General features: G+C 38.1%; 1 protein-coding gene across 1 annotated transcript in view; it reads left to right on the top strand.

Annotated features, from left to right (window-relative positions):
* SLIT1 (slit guidance ligand 1) overlaps window positions 1–26,903 on the top strand; it is a 314,126-nt gene that overhangs the window by 195,103 nt on the left and 92,120 nt on the right. Inside the window, exons 5-8 of the mRNA XM_063434664.1 lie at window positions 13,335–13,406; window positions 16,845–16,916; window positions 20,843–20,914; window positions 23,021–23,184. Of these exons, the coding sequence (XP_063290734.1) occupies window positions 13,335–13,406; window positions 16,845–16,916; window positions 20,843–20,914; window positions 23,021–23,184 (380 nt within the window). The remainder of the gene's footprint in view (window positions 1–13,334; window positions 13,407–16,844; window positions 16,917–20,842; window positions 20,915–23,020; window positions 23,185–26,903) is intronic.

The raw sequence follows: 26,903 nt of genomic DNA, 5'->3' as shown, positions 1-26,903 counted from the left end.
GGGGTCTAGACGCAAACAGTGGAGTAGCTTATGAATGTCTCCATAACCTGAGTGACAGTATTTTCCCATATTACACATTTTATATCACATGATTTCTTTTTTTTTCTTTAAATATTTTTGTTGTGTGTTTTTTTTTTGTTTTTGTTTTTTTCACAACACCTGGAATATATCAGATTGTATTCTGCTGTTCTTCCTGCTGTGGAATTCACTGTTTACACGCAGACACTCATGACTCATGCACTTATTTCTCTCTGACTGCAGTAATGGGGCATATATAACCCTGCCGGTCTGAGACTGAAGGGAGTATATTGAAAATACGATCTCCTGAATATGACCGGCAGATTGTGGGTGTAATCTCAGTCACTACTTAGTTGGTGGTTATGCTTTGCTGCTCTGCAGAAGTCCCATCTGTTCTCATTGTGGACAAACCAGGGAATGCTTCTCCCAAATGTTAACTTACTTTAGCAGGAAATTTACAATAAATTGATTAACTATTTTACGCCCCTGCTAGATGACACACTCCTACTTTTCTATAAGCCGTGGGTCTCTTGACTTAACTTCTTATCGGTTTCTTCCAAAGAGCTTGATGTGTTTTTACTTGCTGTGACAAGCTATGAAGTATTCTTAATAATTTACCAATACTATAATCGCTTGAAATACTATTGTTCTTTATCTGTTTATATCATATGATTTAAACTGAGTTATTTATTTATTTTATTTACATTTTTAAATCTTTTATCAAATCCACTATTTGTTATTTATTTGTATATTGGGTCATCTTGTTACCACTTCAAATCAATAAGATAGCTATTGGAAAGGAATATATGTCTTGAATCATATCTCATTATCAGCAGCTCATCTTGTTCGTTCGTCCACTGCAGCAGAAGTTACAAAGGTTAGCTATAAGTATTCTCTGACTTTTTTGATGGGTGCTGCCTTTCGGCGATAGCGCTTTGTCATCTGATCCTTGATAGACAAGCATGAGGCTCGTCGTCCGGGACAGCACATTGAAAGCAAAGCTCGTTCGATAGTGTCTGTCGTTGGGTAATGCAAACACTGATTGCTGTATTGATTTCCATTAGCCTGTCTTCAATGATGTCTCAGGCTTTCTCCGCACGTTCACGCTATCTTCCCCGGCTGTCATTTAAAGCTATTGACCTACCGACTGTTCCAAACAAGGCATCTAGTATCATTTCACAACAAGTCACCTTGATCGGTATTCTTGTTCCCTTGCGCTGCATCAACCACTTAATCAACCATAGCTATTTGTCTAAATGTGCTGTCGGGGAATGTCTGATTTGGTTAGTGATGCGATAGACTATAATTCTAGAAGTTTTGCAATTTAACTCAAATACTTTGTGGATTAACTGTTTGTGAGTGAGATGCATTAACAACTTCTACCTTTATAGGACTAGAAGTTTAAGCGAGGCAAAGACCTTGAAGACTAAAATATATTTCATTTTTTCTACGGTGATGGGACATCTAAATCAGTCCAGAGCCCTGGTGCTACCCTAATTTGGACATTATTTAAGTAGCTTGTATTAAGCACATTGTTTATTCTTAGTAACATTCATATGATGAGACTGTAATTTTTCTTTTTTTAAAGTTGCAGGTAAAACTACATTTAAAAAAAAAAAAAAAAAACCCAATTTGACAGTTTTTATTTTCAGTAATCTAAGGCATGTGGGGTACAGTAAGAAAGGGAAAGGGGAGTAACATAAATCACATGACATATAATCAACATCATATCGTCCACATCATCATGTCATAATCTACGTAACACTACATTTTGACTATAAAGGTCCAGGTAGATGAGCATCATTTATGCCAGGGGAATTTGACACCCAATGTGGCTCTACATTTACAAAGGGGTCTATAACATATTTTTTGGGCACATAGTATGAGGCTTCTACTGGTATTATTAGTGAACCCCGGGGCAGTGCTTTTGCAAGACAATAGTTAACCTTTTCTGATAAAAGTACCGGGTATCTATCTGGCCTATGGGTATTTTATGGCCCAAGCGATTATATGATAATATGTAAACATTTCCATATATTGCACCAGAATTCAATGTTTTTTTAGGATTCAACAAGGTGTCCTTCTCATCTTTGACCAATAAAAGTATCTGAGGGCAATTGGGGAGTAATGACCCATTTGTCATTCCATGTCTGGTCCTGACAATGGAAATCACCAATGTGGAAAGGATGGAGTTTGACCCACAACATGTGGATGAGTTTATAAAGTAAGCAGACAAAAACATCAACACATGTATTAAGATTGAAACTAAGAAGAAAAGATAGGAAATTTTACTTAGAGTTTTGTTTTGGTTTCTTCTGTTTGTAATTGGTTTGCTATTTTTGCATGAATAGAATATATAAAAAACATGTGGGTGCTATTTTATCGGTTTCTCCATGAACGTAAAAATTGAAAATAGATTAACCAAAAAACATCTGCAAGTGGGATAGTCATTTGGGGGCTTGGAGTTTATCTGCTTTTACATTACAAAGGACTGAACGAATAGGTTTAAATCAATTTTTTTTTTTTTTAATATTTACTTCTAATTTCTATCAATACTTTAAAGCAGTAACTGAAATCGATTACGATATCACCTAAGCCAGCTGTAGTAAATTTAGCTTGAAATAACACTTGAAGAATTGTCCAACGGACGTGGCCATCTTGGAGATGCATCACAGTACTCAAACCCTCACTGACCACTAATGATCTCACAGGTAACTTTGGTAACTTTAGACAATTTTGACGTGTGCGATAATACATACTTTTTTTCTGATGACGAGCCACTTTAACCCCTGTAATAAAAGGGAATCATGACATGTCACACATGTCATGTGTCCTTAAGGGGTTAAAAAAATTAACATTAATTTCTTAATTTCTGTAAACTGAGCCTCTGTTGAATTTTTGTTTTATTTAATATTTTTGGATATTTCAATATCTTCATCTTGACCGCTGTACCGAATAAATCCTCCTTTATTCCTCTCTTTTTAACTACCTCTCCAGCTGACTTGCATATCAGGAGGATAGAATGGATTTTTTTTTTTACTTCTAATTTCTAAAGAGAACCTTCAAAGTAATACATTGCAGACAGAGCAGAGGGACCCAAACATTCGCCTACAAAAGATTTAACCGGCTATTGCCTTCTTGTCTTCTAATATCCAATATCAAAGTGCTTATCTAGAGAGAACTTATGAACCACAAGGCTGTCAACGGTTCATCAGACAGATGCCTTTTGGGGAATATGGTTTTTGGCATTAAACACCAGTCTGTTCATCCGACATCACAGTATTTTAATATCACAAAACACATTTGGGATGCATAATTAGCATATCATTTGTTAATAACTCTTTGTTTGATGTGGCGAAACCTGAAAAGATGCTCTCTTCAACAGGCTCCGAATTTGTTTTGACTTTGTCAGAGTCGAAGGTATTCAGCTAATTTTGGCATTTGTTCACCGTGAATTCTGTAGCGTATGGAAGATCGAGCTACGATAAGCCAAAGTCCATACATTACCGTGATCTTAACAATAACATGTCAGGGGTACTACCAAGTTCAGCTGCCAAATAGAAGAAAGGATAATTAATTTTTGATATTTTGTTTTTACTACCATGTCAAGTCATATTGCACACACTCATAGGAGGGCTGTCGGCTTTTGACCTTTGACAAACCAATAGCCGTTTTTGCAACCAGACCACCACATCTCACCATCTTTTAGAATTGCTGGAGATTTGTGCCACCTCCCCAATCTCACAACGGTTACACATTAACCCAATCCTTCCTGCCATATCTTCTAGGGCGACAACAGACATCCCATTCCATTTAATGAGCAGGATGGTGGTGTGAGACTACTGCCCAATAGTCCTGTATGCCTGTGGTCTAGGAGGGGGGAGGGGGGTGTATTCATACTATTAACTTTATCTACAATATTACATTCAATGTACATGACATTTTTTTTTTATATCAAACTGTCTCTCATACAATGTTAACTGCCTTTCCAATAACACACTGTCCTTGGTAAAAGTTAATTCCAGGTTTTATTTATTTATATATTTATTATTGTTGTTCAAAGCATTTATTTTGTTTATTTCAGCAATTATAGCACATTTCATGTTTCACTTACTTTCGGGAAAAAAAAAAACCTCCTCTCATAATTACTGTCAAGTTTTCCATCCAGCATTCGCTGGCACGCTGTACAGCGGGGTGAACTGAATTTCATTATACCCTGAACAGCAAACGTGTAAGAATTAATAAACGTGCAATAAGACAAAAGGAGCTATAAACCCTCCCTGCGAGAGTTACTTATTTAATTTTTCCGGCAGTGGGGAACAAAGGAAAAAATTAAAAAGCTTTATTTGCAAGTTAGGTTAGTACTGAGCGTGGCTTAGAAGTAACCATTATCCAGAAGGAGGAAGCTCTATTTTTGGATTAGAGTAAGGGTATATTTTTTATTTAGCTAGTCCCCTTTTAAACATCTATATTATATTTGTACATTGGCTGCAAAATCACCTACATTTTATGGTGAGAAGATTAGTGATGAAGACTTTTAGAATTAAAATGTTGCAGTCAACGTTTCCCTGAGTTCAGTAAGTTATATGGGAAACTCTGTTGTCCAGAAGATTAATCTTGAAATTATTATGGACTATTTTGGGTTCCTTAAACTCGGGTTAAAAGAAAGAACACAGGAGTTGAAGATTATCCCTTTACTATTTATACCCTTGTCATTTTAAAGCAGTAAGTAATATCAATAATAAATATATTTCCCACATTTCCATTCCATTCTATGCTACATCCAATTTCCTTCTGTAGTCTATTGTAGTCCCACCTAAATCCTTCCCCTGATAATCTTCCCTCCTGTTAGACATGCTTGCTAAAAGAACCTGAGCAGGAATTAATTAAATGTAGGACAATAAACGCTGATCTAATCCTTGTTAGTCTTTATTACCAACAGAGTAGCAAGCGTTTAGTTAAAAAAACAGAGAGTTGGTTAATGATAGACACATGCAGAGAACATAAATAAACTGTTCTTCATTCTGTAACTGTGTACACCAGCAACAGCTCCACCTACTGTCCAGCCTAGCAAACACAATCATTGCATATGACGACTTATGATGCTGTACCAACAGCAATTCCATCCTACCTCTGAACGTTATTTCTTCTCCAAACTTCCCTTGCCCTTCTTCATTTGTCCACAATTACCTTGCTCTCATGTACCTCCAAAAGCTCTTCCTTTAACTTTCCCTTCTCACCTCTATCCTTCTGTTGCATTTTTTTCCAACACAGAGTCCACATTGTCATTGTGCCAACCTCCATCACATCTCTGCTCTTTCTATTCTTCATATTACCCCGGTGTTTCTTTCCACTTGCTCTTCCTCTTCTTTTTTTCCTCTTGCCCACTTGGACATATTGTTACTCCACAACACCTTCCAATGATATAAAAGGGATATTTAGAGTTTAACCCCTTAAGGACCAAACTTCTGGAATAGAAGGGAATCATGACGTGTCACACACGTCAAGTGTCCTTAAGGGGTTAAGAAGGCCCTGCTTAAACAAGCTTACAATCCATGATGATTTTAGGTAGGTGGTTATACATCGTTAGGAATCTTCCCTAAGGACATTTAAGGCAACAAAGCTAACAGCGGGAAAAACCATTACTGTATCCCATATTCACAATGTCCGCTGGTGTTGGCACCCAATGGCTTATCTAGTGCCCTAGAGGAGCTCTCAAGGAGGGCAGCCACCAACTTAACACAACAATAGTGAACAAGAAGGAGAAGATATCAAGTAAAGGAAACTCTGTAAGAACGAATACATAGACCGTAGAAAGGAGGGTGTCATGGAAACCTGTAGAATAGGACGTGTGCCAAATAAAGCAGTGACCAAGCACCAAAAATAACTGGGAGGTCCAAGGGTGCAGACACCAATCAGCCGCCCTAAGGACTGTTCGGAAGCTATACACTACTTTTGTCTGATGGATATTGAAAACCAGTGAACCGTCCCGTTTAAATTCTATGCGCTGTGCACTCTAGAATCTCTGTGAAGTCCTACATGGCTAATGAGGAATGGATGTGTGTGTGCGTTCTCTGAGCACAATTAAAATAACACATTTGTCAGTTTCTGTTTGTAATCCCTTTTAGAAAGCGAGAAAAGCATTTCATTCAAATAACTTCTTATGTTTCAGCTTTTAACCTGGGAACATAAACTGCAAATATGAGTGAACCCCTGCCCCTCCCCCAGTGAGTTCTAAGAATTCATTTGGTAATTCTTGTTTTTTCATTCAATGAATTAATTGTAGTCCAAAAAGAACTAGAATGCCTAGGCTAGGTTGGACAAGTGTGTGTATGTGTGTATGTGTGTGTGTGTGTGTGTGTATGTTGACATATTTGTAAATCTCTGATACCACGCAAAGTACTAATAATAAATCTATATATATATATATATATTACTAGTACTTTCCATAATATCAGAGGTTTACAAATATGTGAAGAATTCGGGGGGTAAACATACCTGTGTGTTTCCCGGAATTATTTTGGTCTGAGAAAGAGGTACGGAATGCCATTTTTACAGGATGGTAATGTAGGTTTTGAGAACCTTGCATACAAGTTACAATCTGAAATATGTATTCATTAAAATAGGACAATGACAGCTATGTCTCCCAGACTCCTGTGCTTTGCCCTGTCCAGTTCTAGGATATATAAGGTGGATCTATGATGATGACCTAATGGGGACTGTCCTATCTGGAGAAGAAGCAGATATTAGGCTGTTTTAAAAAGTAAAATTGGCAAAAAATGGGCCAAAACTAAAAGACGCAAACCCATGTGGTAAAGACTTGTTTCCCCATCTGTAGAAGACCATTCTCAAACCTAGGGTTTCTAGGTTAAACCCAGCTATGGGGATTGCACTCTTCTCAATGTTTCTTAGAGGTGTTTGAGAACTAGGAACAGAAAGAATTCGATTCACTGATAGAATGTTCCCGGGCTCACCGCTCTGTCAAAAAGCAAATTATTGTTAAAGGGTTACTCCATGCACCATGACCACTTCAGTGATTTGAAGTGGTCACGGTGCCTGCAGCATGTATGTGCAGTGTCTTGCTGCACAGATATTAACCCTCTAGTTGCTGGCGTTGTAACTCCAACAGGGTCATTGACCAACCAAGAACAAGGTTCCCGGGCTGGCTAATGTCAATTCCGTGCAAAGCTGGCGTCCGACGCAAGCCCACTGATGACAGACAGCAAATGGCAACATGCCCCCACTCTGTGCTGCCTTTGTCCTTTATTTTCTTTCTCCAGTGAGGGAGTGATGTCGGGCAAAGTGGAGTCTGCAGGGAGAACTTTAAATCGGCAATGGAATAGAGGTGGGTTTTAGGATTTAGAGATTTAGAGAGTAACCTTTAGAAATAGTTACTTTAACAAAAACTGGCTTTTTGTTGGGAGTAACCCATTAAGCCTAGCTAGACCCTGTGTATTACTCTTCAGAAAATGTATGTACTGATCCTTACAAATAATGAACAAACATACTTCATTTTATTTGTAGCAGTTTGGGATTTGGGGATTTAATTAATAAAGTAATCTAAATACTGCATTCTGTCTGTTTCTGGAAGATGGAATTTAGAACCTGGAGTAGTATGCTGTGTATCAGAAGGTTGCTGTCCTGTCTTTTTCATTGACTAACCTATATCATTGGGGCCTATTCACTAAATTGTCATTTGTGCTATGCGGACTACAGACCAAACTAACACAATTTTGGCAATAGTAGCTAAACGGGGATTCTCGTCTGCCCAGGAGATTTGTATTGTTACATCACCTCAATTCTGAATTTAGGGAATAAACGCCTAAAAGACTTAACTCAAACGCACATTAACATAACAAATTGCCACTTCTCTCATTTTGTATCCGTATGGAGGTTTTGGGTAACATAGGATGGCTCATCCCACAATATTGTCAGAGTTGACAGTCACCAGTACAGTCCCCTGCAGTGTCTTTCATCCTTCTAAAGCGGATTACTATTCTTGAGTCGGGTTATAACCTCCATACAGAGATATACTTGAAGACAAAAGGGTATCTCAATGTATCCTTCCTGATAAAATATTATTACTAATTAGAAGGCCATGACATGGTCTGAAGCCCAGTAAGTAAGTGAGGAGCTGGTCCATGAAGATATGAGAGAACCTTGAAAGTATTTGACTGGTCTTCCCATTGATTTGTTTGCGTCCAGGGGCTCATTGCCAAACTAAAGGAATAGGCTGCTACACTCTAATTAGCCCCCTGTTGTGTGCAAGCCTAATCCCCTCAAACAGAGAGCATGGAGGAAGGGCCAAACAAGGAGAGTTTCAATCCGGTTAAAGTGTGATTCTGGGATTAGTAAAGGGGGGCACGGCATCAGTGACCCCCTTTAATATATTAAGTTTCACTGCTTCCTCTCATACAGTCTTGTGAAATGGCTGAAATTGTGCTAGAATTGTTGTTTTTTGTTTTTTTTTATTCTGTGTCCGATCAGAAACCACTGAGTGATATGAATCCATTTATCAATTAATCATTTTAGGCCTCTCTCTCCCCTCCCCTCCAAAACAAAAACAAGTTGGAAAAATGTGTTTGTTTTGTTCTGAAAATTCGAAGCTATAAAACAGCATAAATTACAAATAAACTGCAGAGACATGGGATTAGGAATCTGATTAAATTCGACAATGTTGTTTGTGTGTATTTGCATATTTTGCAACTTATTCTGGGATTCTATACGTTTGTTTTTATTTAATTTGCCTTACAGTAAATCTGGGCCCAATTTTTCTCTATTTTTGAAATTCAGAGCTAGATACTTTTCTATTTATATACTTTTATTAAATTGTGCACATTTATAATAATATGATATTAATGATCAACCGTTTCCATTTCATGAAAGCCAGCGAGATATAATGCTCTAGCACTTAAATCCTCCCCCCAAAAATCTCAGCTGATTGTTGTGTGTTGCTAATTGTCCAGGACACCGTCAGAAGACACAGGCCATTGGGGCTCTGGAACTGATCACATATTGTGTTCTACAACATATCACAAGGTATTCTATCATTCTATTTGGAACCTTTCCTTCAGTCCTGCTGCACTGGCGAAGGTTCTGTGGTTTGTGTTGCTCCAAACTGCGCGCTCGCTTGCTCTGGAGGTGAGCACGTGACCTTCGCTGATAAAACAATAACTTGTGTTCGGTCACTTTCTCGAAATCCAAAACCACACAGGAGATTTTTTTTTTTTTACCAGCGCCTTTTAGGAATACTTGCCAAGCGTTGCAGCTAAATCTATACAGCTCAGGGGGGGTAGCTGTGTTTGAAGAGCTGTGCACAAGCATTGTACCCATTATTCTCTTAACTAAAGCCCTTTCAAAGGGATGCTTTAAAAAGTTTAAGAAAGGTAAATATTTCAACCTTTCAGTCATGGCTAAATGAAACCCAGAGGCTCCACAGCACCAAGACTGTAAAGACTGCTAGCGCCACTCAGTGGGAGCATTTGGTACTACAACACTGGGAAAAAAAGGCTAAATTATTTTTTATTTAATAAATTACATTGCTTTTTTATATTTTATTATTTCCTTTTCAGTTGGAGTTTATCATTTCATTGCTGCGTTGATCCTTTTTGCACATCACTGTCACCATCTCCATGATTGTTAACCCTTAATGGAACAGAAAAAAAAATGTAAATTAAAATAAACTTCAATATTTGGTGGTTTTTATTATATTTTCTTTACTGCTTTTAGTTTTTCTGGTCAGCGTATTATTTTGAATACAAAAAAAAAAGAAACACAAGCACAACAAAACTACAACTTTGAAAAGCCATTAGACTTGTGTGTAGTCCAATGCTGGTATAGGCTGATCACAGCACATTATCTGCGTCCAATCAGACTCTTCATAGACAAGCATTGAGGAAACCGAGTACATGCGTGGTATTTGTCACAATTCACCAATATGATGCTTCTCTATGCTTCTCGGGGCTCACGAGACCCACACAGTGTCACCATACTCTGCACGCTGATGTCATCTGTCAAAATAGATACAATAATCAAATCTTTCATTTTGAAGCCCCTGTTAATGTCTATCTGAACCCCAAAAGACCAGCAACATAAATCCCATTTATTACGATGCAGGACTTTACAAGTGCTGCCTGTCCGCGTAAAGATGTGATATTTATCCAGAAAAACAGTAAGAAAGCAGCCATTTAAAAAAATAAAAGAAAAGTTAATCGACTTTTTAACATCAGAAGCTGCACCCAGCTTCACCTCCTTTGGAACCAACTGTGCGAAATGTAAACAGCTTGTTTAACAAGGCCCTACATTTCACACTGCCACAAGCATGCATTTTAAGCACTTAGCCATGCTACAAAGAATCATTCTGTTTGCCTTTTTTCTAAAGACCCCAGCGACTTGGATTGCAGAAAAAACTTCAGTAACTTAAGCACAGTTACTGCTCTCTTGTAATATTTAAACAGGATCATGCAGTCGTCACAATCACAATTCATATCCTCGTTACGCTGAATGCATAGAGACTTTGCTGCTGAATGCATTAACCTTTCAAGAAGCAGAGGGCTCACCTCTCTGCCACTCAGCAGAGTAATTACCATTTTTTTTTAAATCTGTAATAAAAAAACTTTCAAAACCAGATGGTCTAATAATTATAGATTTACTGACGATATGTTGCAACTCTAAATTCTAAATAGTTATTTTTCCAACCTCCCTGTTATTTTATTAAAGAGATAAATCAAATAATATCTTTGTTTTTCTGTAGATATTTACCATGTTTTTCTCTTTGTCCCAGATCTTGACCTGTATTGATTTTTTTTTTTAACTAATATTTTCTGATGATCTGGATTTCAGTATGACAGGGAAATGGCAAACACGTACCTTACTGTACCTCCGTGGACAGTCCGTAGTTTGGGCCTAAATCCCATTGTCCTTATCTGGGAGCTCTAAGTTGTGGATATAAATAAATGTATTGAGAAATGCATCTGTGTAAATTAGTGCTAAATACAATTTTCATTTATATCAGTGGATATCCGTAGATCATGAAGCCCCTAAATTTTCCCAGGATAGCTGCAGTTCCAGCCACACACCCCAAAATGCAAGAGCCGCTCTTCAGACATTTGAAAAGTTGGGGTTCTACGGATTTAACATATCAACGTATTGTGTTCACTTTGGTTAATGTTTTCTGAATTAAATCTGTTCAGCAAGCTTTGGCACTCTGTGTAGGGGAGTACATACCTCCCAGCCAGAGGCGTAACTAGATACCACAGGCTCCCCTGTGTGTCTCAATTCCACCTCCTGGGCCTCCATGTGTTTCATTCCCACCCCCTTAGCCCTCCACATGTCTTATTCCCTCCTTAGCCCCTTCATGTGTCTTATTCCCCCCCATTAGTCCCTCCACGTGTCTCATTCTCCACCCAGCGCCTCCGTGTGTCTTACTCTCCCCCCATTAGTCCCTCCACGTGTCTCATTCTCCCAACCAGTCCCTCCACCCGTTTCAACTCCCCAGCCCCTCTAAGTGTCACACACCCTCAACTCTTTCAACCCCTCCATGTTTATCTCTCAGCTGCCCTCCCCTACCCCTCCATGTTTCTCTCCCCCCTACCCCGCCCCTCCATGATCAATTTTTATTTTTTTGTTTTGCTAATTTGGTTTAAATGGTATTTTAAATTCATTGTATGCCTTTTTTTTTTTTTACATTCTTTATTTTTGTTGAGCATTGTATAAGACATTTCACATGAGCTTGGTCAAAAATAACAGGTGTTGGCATTAAATGAAAATTCAGGAAGGACTGCTCTCTTCATTTTTTGAGAAAAAAACTGGAATTACAAAGCTTAGCAAGATAATTACCCCAGGAGGTCCCATAGTAAGAAGAGTAAATGAGGCATCTGAGCAAGAAATAACAGGCATAACTAGTCTTCGGCAGCGGTAGGAGAATATGCCCCCAAATTAGATCAAGTTTCCCCACTACAACCATACTAAGATCCCCAGTCACCCTATGCCTTTAGTTGGCAGAGCACTATCCATTTCAGGCGTTTAGTGCTAGATGAAAGTCGGCAGATCAGAAACAGGGCTCTCAGGCTTGTCAACGTGCTTGAACTCGGTCTGAGCGTCTTCAGCATATGTGCCACTTTCAGTTTAGGTGTTCTCCGCTGCTTGCGCCTCTGCCATATTTGGGCTTTCTTCACTGGTAACAGTGATGATTCACAATGGTAATCTGGAGCTTGCAGGTTGTGTGGGTGGTCCTTTGCCTGCGATGGTGCATGGTAAAGTTGTCTGCTTTCCAACTGCTGCTAGAATTTTGCAAAGAGGCTATCCAGCCTGGACTCCATGTCCAACCATACTGTGCTGGAGTTAGGCAAACACGCGGGTTCCGCCATTTTGCGTTGGTCGTAGTGGTGTCTGTCAGCTTAGATGACTTCACCCTGCAAGTCTGCCAGTGCTGGGCTACCTCCCAGAGGTGGACCTGGATCACCCCCAATGGTCCAAGGGGGCAGGTGGGGGGGGGGGGGGGGAGAAAGGGTCTGTTGCTGGCAAATAGCTTCCTCTGGGCACTTCCAGTCCGGGAAATTGTCTGCCTCTCCCGCCTGGCAAGCACTAGGCCGCATCCACCACATAGAGAAATAAAAGCTCCCTGCAGCTCGTTATCCACTCCTACTCGTATCAGGTAGGTTGGAGGGCCACAGTGTTACAGGATTTGTCTCTAGTCAAGCTGATTAAGCTTGTCAGAAGTGTTCTCTAGCCAGATAATGGAGGAGCTCACTCGGGAGGCATCTCACCTCCATGATGGTCAGGCCCTGCCCCCTTGTATGCCTTTTTATTATTAATATTATTAATGTACAGTCATTATTGTTGTTAAACAGTTATTTTATTAAATGTTTTTTTTACAAAAACAGTTTAAAGTATTTATAAACATAAAGGAACAATAAGTGAACAGCCATCTTGCAGTATGTGTCTGTGTTTGTGTGTGTGGACATTTATATTATGTATCTTTTCATTATAGATTTATATTATGTATCTTTTCATTATAGATTTATATTATGTATCTTTTCATTATAGATTTGTATTATGTATCTTTTCATTATAGATTTATATGATGTATCTTTTCATTTTTGATTTATATATATGTATCTTTTCATTATAGATTTATATTATGTATCTTTTCATTATTGATTTATATTATGTATTTTTTCATTAGATATTGTGATTTGAATTATTCTGATTCTCCTAAAACTCAACACAGGCTTAAAGGAACTGCTCCCCCTGTTGTGATCTATGGAAACATAATACAATATTTAGCATTTCAATTTCTTTATTATATCTCCTAGAGACCTCAGTGAAAATGTTATTCAGGCAATTCCGAGGAAGACGTTCCGTGGAGCTACAGAGCTGAAAAACCTGTAAGTTGCATAGTTCTTGCCAAAAAGATATTGCTGGATTTTTAATAAATCCGTTCCAGATGTGGACGGATTCCAAAAATGTGTTGAATTTTCGAAGACTACTTAAAGAAAAGGCTCTGTAAGTTAAAGATAATTTATTTCCATGAGAACCGATTTGTAATTCAATGAAACGTAATCCGGAATTGTCACTTTCCTGAAAGCAACATTTCCTCGATCTAGCACAGAATTAACTTCTATTGAAGGATTTGCTGGGTACGGATCCAGTGCAAACTTAGAACAAGCTTATGTCTGAGACTGGAGCAGGCTCTGTTATCATCACCTAATGCGAGCCTGGGCACTCCGTATTTGCTTCGTGTAGTTGGGTACCTCTTCCATATTGCTTTAAATGGAGACTTTTCATGGCCTCAATGGTGACAAAACAATGTACTCTGTGGCCGCACCGCGGACAGCCTGGCATTTGATGTAAATAAATAACTTAAATTAAAACTATATATTATACATTAGCAAGAAAAAGGATGTGAACCCTTCGGAATGATATGGATTTCTGCACAAATTGGTTATAAAATGTGATCTGATCATCATCTTAGTCACAACAATAGACAATCACAGTCTGCTTAAACTAATAACACACAAAGAATAAAATGTTGCCATGTTTTTATTGAACACACCATGTAAACATTCACAGTGCAGGTGGAAAAAGTATGTGAACCCCTAGACTAATGACATCTCCAAGAGCTAATTGGAGTGAGATGTCAGCCAACTGGAGTCCAATCAATGAGATGAGATTGGAGGTGTTGGTTACAGCTGCCCTGCCCTATAAAAAACACACCAGTTCTGGGTTTGCTGTTCACAAGAAGCATTGCCTGATGTGAATGATGCCTCGCACAAAAGAGCTCTCAGAAGACCTACAATTAAGAATTGTTGACTTGCATAAAGCTGGAAAGGGTTATAAAAGTATCTCCACAAGCTTTGCTGTTCATCAGTCCACGGTAAGACAAATTGTCTATAAATGGAGAAAGTTCAGCACCGCTGCTACTCTCCCTAGGAGTGGCCGTCCTGTAAAGATGACTGCAAGAGCACAGCGCAGACTACTCAATGAGGTGAAGAAGAATCCTAGAGTGTCAGCTAAAGACTTACAAAAGTCACTGGCATATGCCAACATGCCTGTTAGCGAATCTACAATACGTAAAACACTAAACAAGAATGGATTTCATGGGAGGATACCACAGAGGAAGCCACTGCTGTCCAAACAAAACATTGCACGTTTACAGTTTGCACAAGAGCACCTGGATGTTCCACAGCAGTACTGGCAAAATATTCTGTGGACAGATGAAACCAAAGTTGAGTTGTTTGGAAGAAACACACAACACTATGTGTGGCGAAAAAGAGGCACAGCACACTAACATCAAAAAAATCATCCCAACTGTGAAGCATGGTGGTGGGGGCATCATGGTTTGGGGCTGCTTTGCTGCGTCAGGGCCTGGACGGATTGCTATCATCGAAGGAAAAATGAATTCCCAAGTTTATCAAGACATTTTGCAGGAGAACTTAAGGCCATCTGTCTACCAGCTGAAGCTCAACAGAAGATGGTGTTGCAACATGACAATGACCTAAAGCATAGAAGTAAATCAACAACAGAATGGCTTAAACAGAAGAAAATACGCCTTCTGAAGTGGCCCAGTCAGAGTCCTGACCTCAACCCGATTGAGATGCTGTGGCATGACCTCAAGAAAGCGATTCACACAAGACATCCCAAGAATATTGCTGAACTGAAACAGTTCTGTAAAGAGGAATGGTCAAGAATTACTCCTGACCGTTGTGCACGTCTGATCTGCAACTACAGGAAACGTTTGGTTGAAGTTATTTCTGCCAAAGGAGGTTCAACCAGTTATTAAATCCAAGGGTTCACATACTTTTTCCACCTGCACTGTGAATGTTTACATGGTGTGTTCAATAAAAACATGGCAACATTTCATTCTTTGTGTGTTATTAGTTTAAGCAGACCTTGATTGTCTATTGTTGTGACTTAGATGATGATCGGATCACATTTTATGACCAATTTGTGCAGAAATCCATATCATTCCAAAGGGTTCACATACTTTTTCTTGCAACTGTACACAAGATCCAGCGCACTCATTCATCCACTAAACAGCAACTTCAAAGCTCACGGATTTTATTGTTTTTTTAAAAAACACCTAATCTAGGCAAAAATAATGGGGGTTTAGTTACAGCATATGATCATACATTGCATAAGCCTGCCACAACTTGGCATTAAAAAAAAATCCTCTTAGCTAAGATTCGGTTATAAAAAGTGACCGTTCCATTTTAAATCAGTTATGTAAAGCAGTTACAGTTAATAAATGTTTGGAGTTTTTAAAATCACGGGTTTCTCTTGTTGGTTGTTCTGGGAAAATGTCATGTACTGAGAACCGACAAGAAAAGGATCGCTTAATGTTAGGAAATGAATATTCTCGTCACTCATTACAAAGCTCTGAAAGTGGTCCGAGATTTATATAATTAATAACTTTAAATGGAAAAAATGAAATATATATGTATAGAGACAGTACTTGTCCTTTTATTATATTGAAAAGAAAATTCCAACTAATTATTTTAACGAACATGCCCAACCCAAACAGCTTTTCTATGAGTGACACTAATCATAGCAGATACATTTTTCCCTTGTTCGAAAGCACAGAGTGCTAGTTTTTAGGTGCCCTCATTATGGACCAATTACCTGCTGATTTCTGAAGGTCAGGAATCCTTCATAGGTCTCACCTATTGGGCTTAAAGGGACACTCCAAACATCTAAAGCAATTTAGCTTGCTGAAGCCCTTTACGTGTGAAGAGTGTGTCCTCTTGTTTTCATTTTACAAAAAGGGCAGATTTCAATCGTAGTCTGCACTTTTCTAAACTGTGCTTGTTACACTGTCCCGGCTGTCAATCAGACAACCGGCCCTGTTACTTCCTGGTTGTTTAGCTCAGTGGAGCTAAACTCAAGAGGCAGCAATTGTCCAGAGCAACTGCCTTACAAAGACTTCGTTGTGAGCTGTATACGGGAAATCTGTGATTGGACAGCCACATCAAGTCTGGGCGGGGTTAGAAGGGGAGGGCTTGCAAAGGCTGCAGACAAGAGATCTACTTTTTTTTTTTCTACAAGCTACTTTTCAACAACTCCCAATTAAAAAAGGATAATTTAATGCATGCATGTTTTCATTGGGCTATATCTAGTAAATAGAGATTTATTTTATTTTATTTGGGAAGTGGAGTGTCCCTTTAATTAACATAAATAGATACAATGTAATAATAAAAGAGCAGAAATACTTTATACCTCTCTTGCTGTTATGTTGATATCTACAATTGTGGTGTAAAGTTTAGTTTATATGTAAATCTGTTTTATATTCATGTATTTCTGCCTTTAATTTACTAATTTCTCAACAGACAACTGGACAAGAATCAGATCAGCTGTATTGAAGATGGGGCATTTCGAGCTCTGCGAGGGTTGGAGGTTTTGTAAGTAACCTGTTATTTTTGCATTTTACACTTACCCTGCGTAACGCAATATTCCAATTTCAAGTCAGCTGAGTAGCACAATTAATAGATGGACAGACGGATAGCTTTCAGAATTGGGAGCAAACGTGGCCAAACAAAGAAATACTTGTGGTAGTAGTGTCATTCAAATATTCTACTACTAATTGGCTGTCTCCAACCAACTTTCAAAAATATTGAATAGAATGGCAATAGTACCATCATGGAAAGAATCCAGGCACATTAGAATTGCTGAAGATCTGATAGATATGTTTTATTTTACATGTGTGGAAATACATTGAATTGAGATGAAACAAGCCATCAGTAATTGTGGTGTGTGGAGGATGGATCCCCCACCTCGTCCCTGAAAGACTGAGGATCTTGTGCCATCATAGCTAATGGGGCAAATTTCATAATTAATTACATTGGTGGCTGGTGAGAACTTCACCAAGCAAGGCATTTGAAGTGCTGCAATGTCTTCTAAATATCCACTAACATTCCGGCAAACCGATGTATCAGTGTCCAGGTCAGGTCATGAAAGTCTGCTTCATGCCAAAATACACTATAACCATTTCATCTCTTTGAATTGTTTATAGTGCCTGGAGGTCTCTGGCGCTGCCTCTCCATTCAGTGCTAAAACATTTTCAAGCAGTTTAGCACTAAATATTGAGTCTCTGGCCACCCATAGCCCAGCCCCTACTGTAGATGTGGCTAAGGCTCAGATTATACACTTCCATCAAACCATATGTAATAATACAAGTAATGGGAAGTGTGATAGGCTGAAAGGAATCAGCTGACACTCTGAGCCAATCACAGTCAGCCATTGCTGCTCATGCTAATGCTTCCTCATTAACCCAAACAGAACAGAGGGGCGGCCACCTAGGGATGTTGTTCAGACACTAAAATCACTCAAATGAAATGAAGCAATTGTAGTGGCTACAGTGTCTTTTAAAGCTCCTGTATTTAGAATCTGGAGCACATAGTGGGTGTAAGTGGGGAGTAAGTCTTTGGGAAAAGACACCACCAACAAAAAATTCTACTAATAATTGGGATTTGTTAACCAATTACATTATTGGCTGTCAATGTAATCCATATGTTAACATAGACTGCTGCTTGTGGAATATCAGCAAATCTGTATGGTCATGCTCTCGTATAATACGCAAGACATTCCTTTTTGGAAAATGACCTTTAAAGAACAGCAAAACAAACAAAAATCGGGTAGTACCCCTTTAAGGAGTACTCCCAATCAACTGGTATCAATCTGACGGACACACCATTGGACAAAGAATTATACCTATAAGCTTGTATACAGAGGATAAAGCAAAGGGTTTGTAGATATCACAACGGAGCGCAATAAATGTAGACTAAGCAACAAAGTATCGTGGCAGAACTAATATGACACTCGAACTTGGTTAACTGTTTTGCCAAAAATTATACAGTTGCCTCAGTGCACTCTAAAAAGTGGCTAATCCCTATATAGTTCTAGGAGACTGCTTCCATAGCGATTAAACGGCAATATAGGGTCGTTCTTGGTAATTGAACGACACAACAGCCGAAACAAATAATGATAAAGTCCTGTTCATGCAGTCATCCTAGAAGTGAAGGTATAATATATGGGAAAGATAAATTAAATCCCTTAAAACCATCTATGATGGGTGAGCAGGTAGGTAGAGGGAATGATAGAAAGCTTACATGGAAATCTCTCTTGGCATATGGAAGTCACTGGGTATGTTAGTCCATAAATTGTGATTTCTCTGTCTTAAGTACAATGTTGCTGCAAGCACTGCTATTCTAATTCCCTACAAACTCCTTATAACACCTTCATGGGTGTTCTATGCTAAGGCTAGCACTGAGAGAAATGTCCTCATATACCTGCTACCTGCTCTGAATCCTACTCAAGGTGATAGAGATTTGTATAATCAACTACGAAAAACGAACAACAAATAAGTGCAATAAGGATTCCCTTAAGTGCATCGTGAGTGCATACTGAGTGCACAAGTGAGGTGTAGGGAAATCCTATAGAAACCCGACGCGCGTTTCGGAGTTCGAGACTCCTTCGTCAGGGGCTGAAAATTGCCGCCCAAACCCCCCCCCCCCCCCCCGGTATTTAAATGTAGCCTAGCCAATCACGCGGCGGAACTAGGATCCGTCATCGATGACGTTTCAATTATGTACCACGTAAAAATACTGTGGATAGAATACATACGTCACATGATCGGCAGCTTTAATACACTCCCTCTTTATTCATACATAATGATGTGGGCGTGGTTTATGCCGATCTGTATGGAACTATCGCTTCGGTTATGTGCCCACAAATATCAATTGGCCTTTTGGAATACTGCAGGAGCATAAAGGTATATTCCTGTATATTCACTTATTCCCCACTAAGAAATCAGACGGGTTACTATGCATTGATCCACAGATGAATCAAAGATTTCTTCCGTTGTTCTATACAGAAATGGAATGCAAGTAAGAATTACTTGAATTATGTAAATAAGGTTTAAGAAATGACTGGTGATTTCTATGCGATTTCTTGGAACAATTGGATCACTGTGAATTCTTGTATCTCATATATGTCTGTAGCTTGGGAGGAATAGATAATAAGTGAAGAAGTACCTATTGAATAAATGAGTATCAGTAGAGAGGGGAAAAAAGGAGGGAGGGGGGAAAGGGGTGGGGAAATTACTTAAAAAGACTGAGGGCTAAATAATGTCCTCAAGTGAAAATGTGAACATAAGTAATATTACAAATAAAAAAATTAAAAAAAAAGGAAGAAGAAGAAAATACAAATAAGTGGCTAAATTAACTAAGGTATATTAATAATGAAATGACAGGTGCCCCTAAAGTTGTATAGAGACTTCTAAATAAAAGGGGTATAAGAGAATCCCTCATTAAGACCCCTAGGGGATAGTGTTTGTAGACGATAAATCCAATAACACTCGCGTCTTCTTAGACGTTGGTCCCAATTGCCTTTCCTTTGGTCTGGTTTGATTAACTCAATTCCTAAAAAGTTGAGGACAGTGACGTCCCCATTATGGACTGTCTTGACATGTCTTCAAACTGAAGTGTCGATGTTCCTTGTTGTTTTAACTGAATTGATATGTTCAAGGATTCGTTTTTTGAAAGGTCTGAATGTTTTTCCAACGCACATGAGATGACAATGACAAGTGATTAAGTAGACCACCCCTTTTGAATTGCAATTGAAAAATGACAGGGGTTTAAAGTTTTCCGTATGGGTACTATTGCTGAAGTCTTTTGAATTTGTGCTTATATATCTGCAGGCTTTGCACCTTCCGCATCTATAGGTACCTTTAATTTTTTTCTGACAGCCAATGTGTCAGAGGTTTGTTGGGTTGGAAATGATTATGCACCAACATATCCCTTAGGTTTTTTTCCTCTTCTCGCTGTTAGGGATGCGTATGACGGAAGTATATCCCTTAATTGTGCATCTTGTTTTAAGAGGGGCCAGAATCGGTTCATGATTGTTTTTACCTTTAAAGAACAGATTGCTGTGAGGGCATAGTCCGTCACTAGTCCTTGTGGGATTAATTAATTCATGAGTACCGAAATATTCTGCTGCACAGTATAATCAAAATAATGTAGCAGTCATTAAAAATGTCAAAAAAAATTCATAAAATATTTACAAGATGGTTATTATATATTTTTTTCCCCCTCTCTAACAGAAATAACTAATAACAAAATTTCATAAAACAGATAAGTTAGTAAATTGCTTTCAGGTTTGCTTGCGGTTATGTTTTTAATTTACGATCGCGGTGGGAACCAGCATGAATAATCTCCGTGGTGATTACAGTGCGTCAGTACATATAATCATGGAAAATAGAACTTTGTTGTTTTTTTTTCTGCAATTTTTTAAGCTTGCTTTGATTAAAATGTTGTTTTTCTTTTTTCAGAACCCTCAACAACAACAACATCAGCACCATTCCAGTTTCCAGTTTTAACCATATGCCCAAGCTTCGGACGTTGTGAGTAAACCTTGAATAACGTGTTTGTACAATGAGTCTAATGTTCAGGCCTAGAGTTTGATAATCTCTCTTGTACGTATCAAGAGCACATAATGTTTTGGAGACGCGGGGGAAGGGGGGTAATCAGAAACTCCAGGGCCCGGGTTCAAGAATCAATGAACAATGGAAAAACAACAACAACAACAACAACAACAACAAAAACATGATTTTGTAATGACTATTTTTGGCTGGGTTTTTTGGCAACAAATAACACATGGAATGTGTTCGTATATCTATGGATGTTCTTTACCTAAATAATTTAGGAAATCTAACTTGAGTTAGATAGCTAACACACGGGGACATTCCATGCAGCCATTGCACAATGAGAGCAGGAAAATAAGAGAATGGCCCTAAGAACGTGCAGTCTATACATTTCTATATTCTCCCATCTCCACATCCAGTCTGTCTTTCTCCATATGCTTCCGTCCTCGCTTTCTCTCACCTTACGTTTTCTCCCCTTTCCACTTTGTGTCTCTCTCCATATTCTTCTCCTGCCTTTCCTCATTTATACCTTTATTTCATCCCATATATTTTTTTTATAATAAAGACTGCATGTGCCCAATCAGGACTCTGACGCTAGAAGCTGTGAGGACGGGGCTGAGATAGAACATAAAGTGGTGGATGTTGTCCTGAGAGACACTCCAGACTCTCCCAAAGTAACGGAGCTGCTCTTGTCCCTGGGCCCCCTGACAAACTTGCACTTGCAGCCTCTGCGACCTTGGTAGTTCGGCCACTTTGTGCTTCTTCAATTTCTAACCCCAAGCACAAGCCAGGCGGTCATATTTTTGCCTGCAATCTCTCTATGGTACATTATATAAAGTTAATATATAAAAAAAACAAAACAAAGAGGTACAGTTGTGACTTTCTTTTGTTCATAATGTGACAAAAATACCCCCTGGATGGAGAGAATTTGTGGCAGAACAGCGTATTCTTTAAAAACTTGCATTTTGACACATTATTGTACAGACTGTCTAAAACAAAATTCCTAAAAATGTATATAATTATTATATAATATACTATTTTATCATTCTATGGTACGTGTACACAATTGTACCTAATTCTGGCCGAACCTTTTGTTTTTCATTATTAATATTGAGCAAAGTACAAACCTCATTCGAAAGTACCGTTTACAGACACCCACTGACATTAGACAATGTCACTTAACAATACGTGAAGACCAGAAGAGGTATGTACCGATGGGCAAATATGGAGAAAGACCCTTCATAATGGATATGGGGATCACACTAATTTAGGACCATGTTAGAGGGGGAATTAAATGGATTGTGAGAAGGTTGTAACAAAGGATGAACTTAAAAAGTGTTTGCAAAAAATAGAGAGAAGGGAAGTAATTAGGGGGACAGGGGTTGCGACCCCAAGCCAGAAGACATGTGATATATGGGATAATATTATTCCAAAACATAGACATTCCCAGCTAAAAGGTCAATTTAATTAAGAAGTGAAATGTGTGGAGCATTTGCGCGATTAGCATTTTTTATGTGTATAATAAATCAATATGCTATATTTAAGTAATCAGTTCTGACACTGAATAACACCAGGGAAAAAGCTTTTTGTATTTTCCTAAACTCTCAATTAGCATTTCAGAATTGGCGCTGGTACTGAGTGCTTCTAAACACCCAAGAAATAAAAACACTTGGTGTTGCTGGCTGTATAGTATGTAGAACAGTTATGCATGGTTCGAAGGGGCAATACGTTTCATGTACAATAGTCGCATTTGTTGGCTCTGTTACATTTGTAATATGCAATTTATCCTAATTCCGTGTCATCCCGTTACTGTCTATCCTTTAATGGAATTTGTATTATCACGAGAAATGAATTAGCCGCGCTACATATTTGCATCACAATAAGTCACATGGAATAAAATTGTCTGTAGTGTTGCTCAGTGGAGATAAGCCCTGAGCTTAGCATTACTTTAATAAAATTAATGCAGTGTAGGATAGTATCGTCGGCTGAAAATCACCAGCACTGAGATCGGTTTTATATATTATGATTCATTGTGTTTATTCTTGTATCGTGTGGACCCTAATGATTTTTGTTTTTTTCTTCCAGCCGTTTGCACTCTAATAACCTGTTCTGTGACTGTCACTTGGCCTGGCTGTCTCAATGGCTTCGCCAGCGTCCGACAATTGGGCTTTTTACACAGTGTACTTCACCACCTCCGCTCCGTGGCCTTAATGTGGCAGAAGTCCAGAAGCATGAATTTAGCTGTTCAGGTCGAGTTCTTTTCTTTTTTCATCATGTGTGATCCCCCATCCCTTTATGTGAAAACCAATTTGGAACTAATGAGACTAACGGTTAAATATATTTTTACAATGCTGAATGTATTGGCAGAATGATTGGGTACAACGCTAGAATGTAGAGGACTGAAATCTCGAGTAGCTACGACCAGACTATTTAAAGTGCTCAATTTGTGTTTGGAACCTTGTCAACTCCTGACTCCATTTAAACTTTCCACGCGTTGTTTCTCTAGGGATTACATGATTGGGGATTATTCACTAAACAGTGAGTTGCGGTGGGCTAACAAACTAGTCGCAGGATTCTGGCCCAGCTGGACACTTTGTATCAACTTGGCTAATTTGTACTTTATCATCAGTCAGTGTGACATCTATGTTTAGTGAATATGTTTGTGTGTTTGTAAGTCTTCTTTAATACAAAGACATTTTATCAGCGAGTATTTAAGCTCAAATTATATTATTTTATGGAGTCCTTAAATAAACCCAAATCATTTTTTCAAAATCGGTCTCTAGTGCAATAAACTGATAAGGCATTGCAGGTGCAGCCCCGATGAAGATATAGATTTATTATTTAGGATAATTTACTAAAATGAGAATTCAAAGTAAATTTAACATGAATTTCAAAATAAAGGTCAGCGTAGCTGAAATTTCCCCACCCATTCATTGATTGCTTTCTTTCCTGCCGGGTAGCACTTTTCATGTGCAGCTCACTCGCATACCTCCCATCATGGGTCCTCAGGAATTTGTGACAAGGGGGTGTGTCTGAGGGGATGTCCCAGCCACGCCCAGAAAGGTCGGGTCCACCCAGAAAAGTGTCATGCCTGTCAAAAAAATGGGCGGTCTTGCCCACTAACAATCTACCTGGCCGACCCCCAGAATTCAGGATCTCCCATGCAGGGAGAGTTGCTGCAGGATCCTAGAGCCCATTAAACAGTGTGAGTGTGTCTATTTATGCGCTCACACTGTGCTGTCCGGGGACGGTTCCCTGGTGTCTCCAGATGCAGGACACCTGAGAACTAAAGTGGGGTGGTGGACAGGGCCGGTGCAAGGATTTTTGACTACACAGGCGAAGATGCATTTTGCTGTTAACCCCCCCAAAACAAATGCATCTTCACCTCTGTGTCTCATAGCCCTCTTTTGAATTTCTTACCCCCATTGGTGTTTCATATACCCTCTCTTGAATGTCTTACCCATTTTGCCCCTTTGTGCCTTACACCCCCCTTTAGTGTGTCTCTTACAAACCGCCTTATGTATTTTTAAAAAATTTTTATTATATCTTTGTTTTTGTTTTTTATCCATACAAGAAACATCAAATACAAAACAAAGACATAACCTACACAAGGGATTAATATATTAATTACTAATTACATGTTATGAGTCGATACCCTTTGGAGTGTAGGGCACAGAACCCTATAAGTTATTCACTTAGCGTACATATAAAACGAATAAACATTAATAAACAAAGACACAACATTCCCATTTTGTTTTCCTCGCACAGCCATGGTTTGATCTACGTTTTATTTAATAAATTGTTATTATTGTTCGGGACTCTCTATTTTATGTAGCTTATATCTGTACTATGGGTCAGTAAATAATAGCCATCTGTTCAATCCCTGCGATGCCTTGTAACCCGGATTCATAGTGATGCCATCCTTCGTTAATATGTTACTTGATTTTTAATATGGAGCCAAGTAGGTATTTATTGATTTCTCCACTTCCTTGCTAATGAAATTTTAGCTGCGGTCAGGATATTTATAATTAAATATTTGTATATATTATCCATTTTTGGCCATGTGAGATGTAGAATAAATGCTTCTAACTCGAGATTTATCTCTGGGAGTTCTGGATTCTTAAGTAGATTACTAATCATTTTCCCATTTTTTTTTTTACTTTGTCGCAGTCCCACCATATATGGGAGAAAGAACCTTCTATATATTCACCACTCCAACAAATATTACTTATAGAGGGATACAATTTGTTAAATTTTCTTGGTATGATGTACCATCTGTGGATGATTTTATATTGGATTCCTAGGAGATTTAGACAGTGAATTTTTTTTTAAGATCTAACATTACTTTATACCAATCATTAATTTCAAAGAATCTCCCAGCTTTGGAAGGATCTTAACTTTACGTCTGTTTCTTTATTTGTATCTATGAATCCCATATCAAGTATTTTGTGATATTATAATCCCTATATAAGACTTCTTGAAGTTGCTCTTCTTTTTTCAAAAGATCCCCCATAATATTTTTAATTAAAAAAAAATTTAACTCTTAAATATACAAAAATATAGTTTTGACTCAAATTAAATTCTTGAACAAGAGAGGATTTAATTTGTCCATTATTAAGTAGATGGTCAACTTTAGTTATCCCTTTATCAATCCATTCTTTAAGATGAATTTCTTGTATTTTATATTTCAAAACTTTTATTGGTGTCAGCATTATTCTTAAGGGATTGAGATTATTTTTTAGCAAGAAGCTTCTTCCACAATTTTAGAAGATTCTCTACAATTAAATTTGGGGATGTGTTTCTTTTGTTCTTACTACCCACCCATATAATACAATTTAAATCAACATTGATAATTGCTTTAGTTTTATACCATGCTTCAAGAAAAAACTCTTGATCGCACCATTTCTTTAAATGTACAATCATGGATGCATCATGATATCTATTAACCAGAGGTAAAGTAATGCCTCCTTTTGCTCCTTGAAAGAGTAGATGTTGCAATTCTAGGGTTTTTGGAAAACCATGTATAATGATTAAAAACCCTTTGTATTTCTTTCAGCCACTTTTTGGGAAACATTAACGGTACCATCCTAAATAAATAAGCCCATTTAGGGAGAATATAAGATCTTATTACATTTATTCTACCCCACCATGATAATTCTTTAAATGTCCACTTATTAAGATTCTCTCTAGTTTGAGCTAATAAATTTTGATAATTAAATTCTAAAAAAATTTAATTTTAATACCTAGAGTTTATAGGGCCAGTGGTCCACTTGAATGTATATTTAGATCTTAAAACATTTTCTTTCTTTTTTTTATTAATATTTAGTAGCATCGCTGATGTTTTGGGCATATTTAGTTTGAAATTAGAGAAACTACTGAATGTTTGTATTTCTTCTAATAAAGCAACTAAAGAATTATCTATATAATTTATTATTATAACTATGTCATCTGCGTAGGCAAAAAGATTAAACTGTTCTTTGGGTAGGGAGGCATCAGTTATTGTTATATTATCTCTTATACGTTCAAGAAAATGCTCTAAGGTTAAAATATATAAAATAGGAGACAAGGGACACCCTTGATGGGTTCCATTTCTTATATTGAACCAAAGGGATTTAATTCCTGAGCCAATTATTCTGGCCGAAGATGTAGTGTATAAGGCCTTAATTTTATCTATGAAATACTCCCCAAATCCTTATGAATTGAGCGTTTCATGCATAAATTCCCAACTGACCCTATCAAATGCTTTTTCGGCATCCAAGAATAGGGCCAGTTTGGGTATGGCTACTCTTTTTTAGAAATATCTAGAGAATCTATAAGTCTTCTCATGGTTTGGGTTGAAGATCTTGAAGTCACAAATCCTACCTGGTCTCTATGAACAAATAATGGTATGATGTCTTTTAGTCCCATAGCCAGAATAGTAGAATAAATCTTAATATCTACATTTATGAGTGAAATGGGAGATAATTAG

The sequence above is a fragment of the Pelobates fuscus genome, chromosome 10 (assembly GCF_036172605.1).
Source record: "Pelobates fuscus isolate aPelFus1 chromosome 10, aPelFus1.pri, whole genome shotgun sequence".
In the NCBI taxonomy this organism is placed as follows: domain Eukaryota; kingdom Metazoa; phylum Chordata; class Amphibia; order Anura; family Pelobatidae; genus Pelobates; species Pelobates fuscus.
Note: the sequence above shows the minus strand (reverse complement) of the source record. Positions and strands in the feature narration are given on the sequence as shown.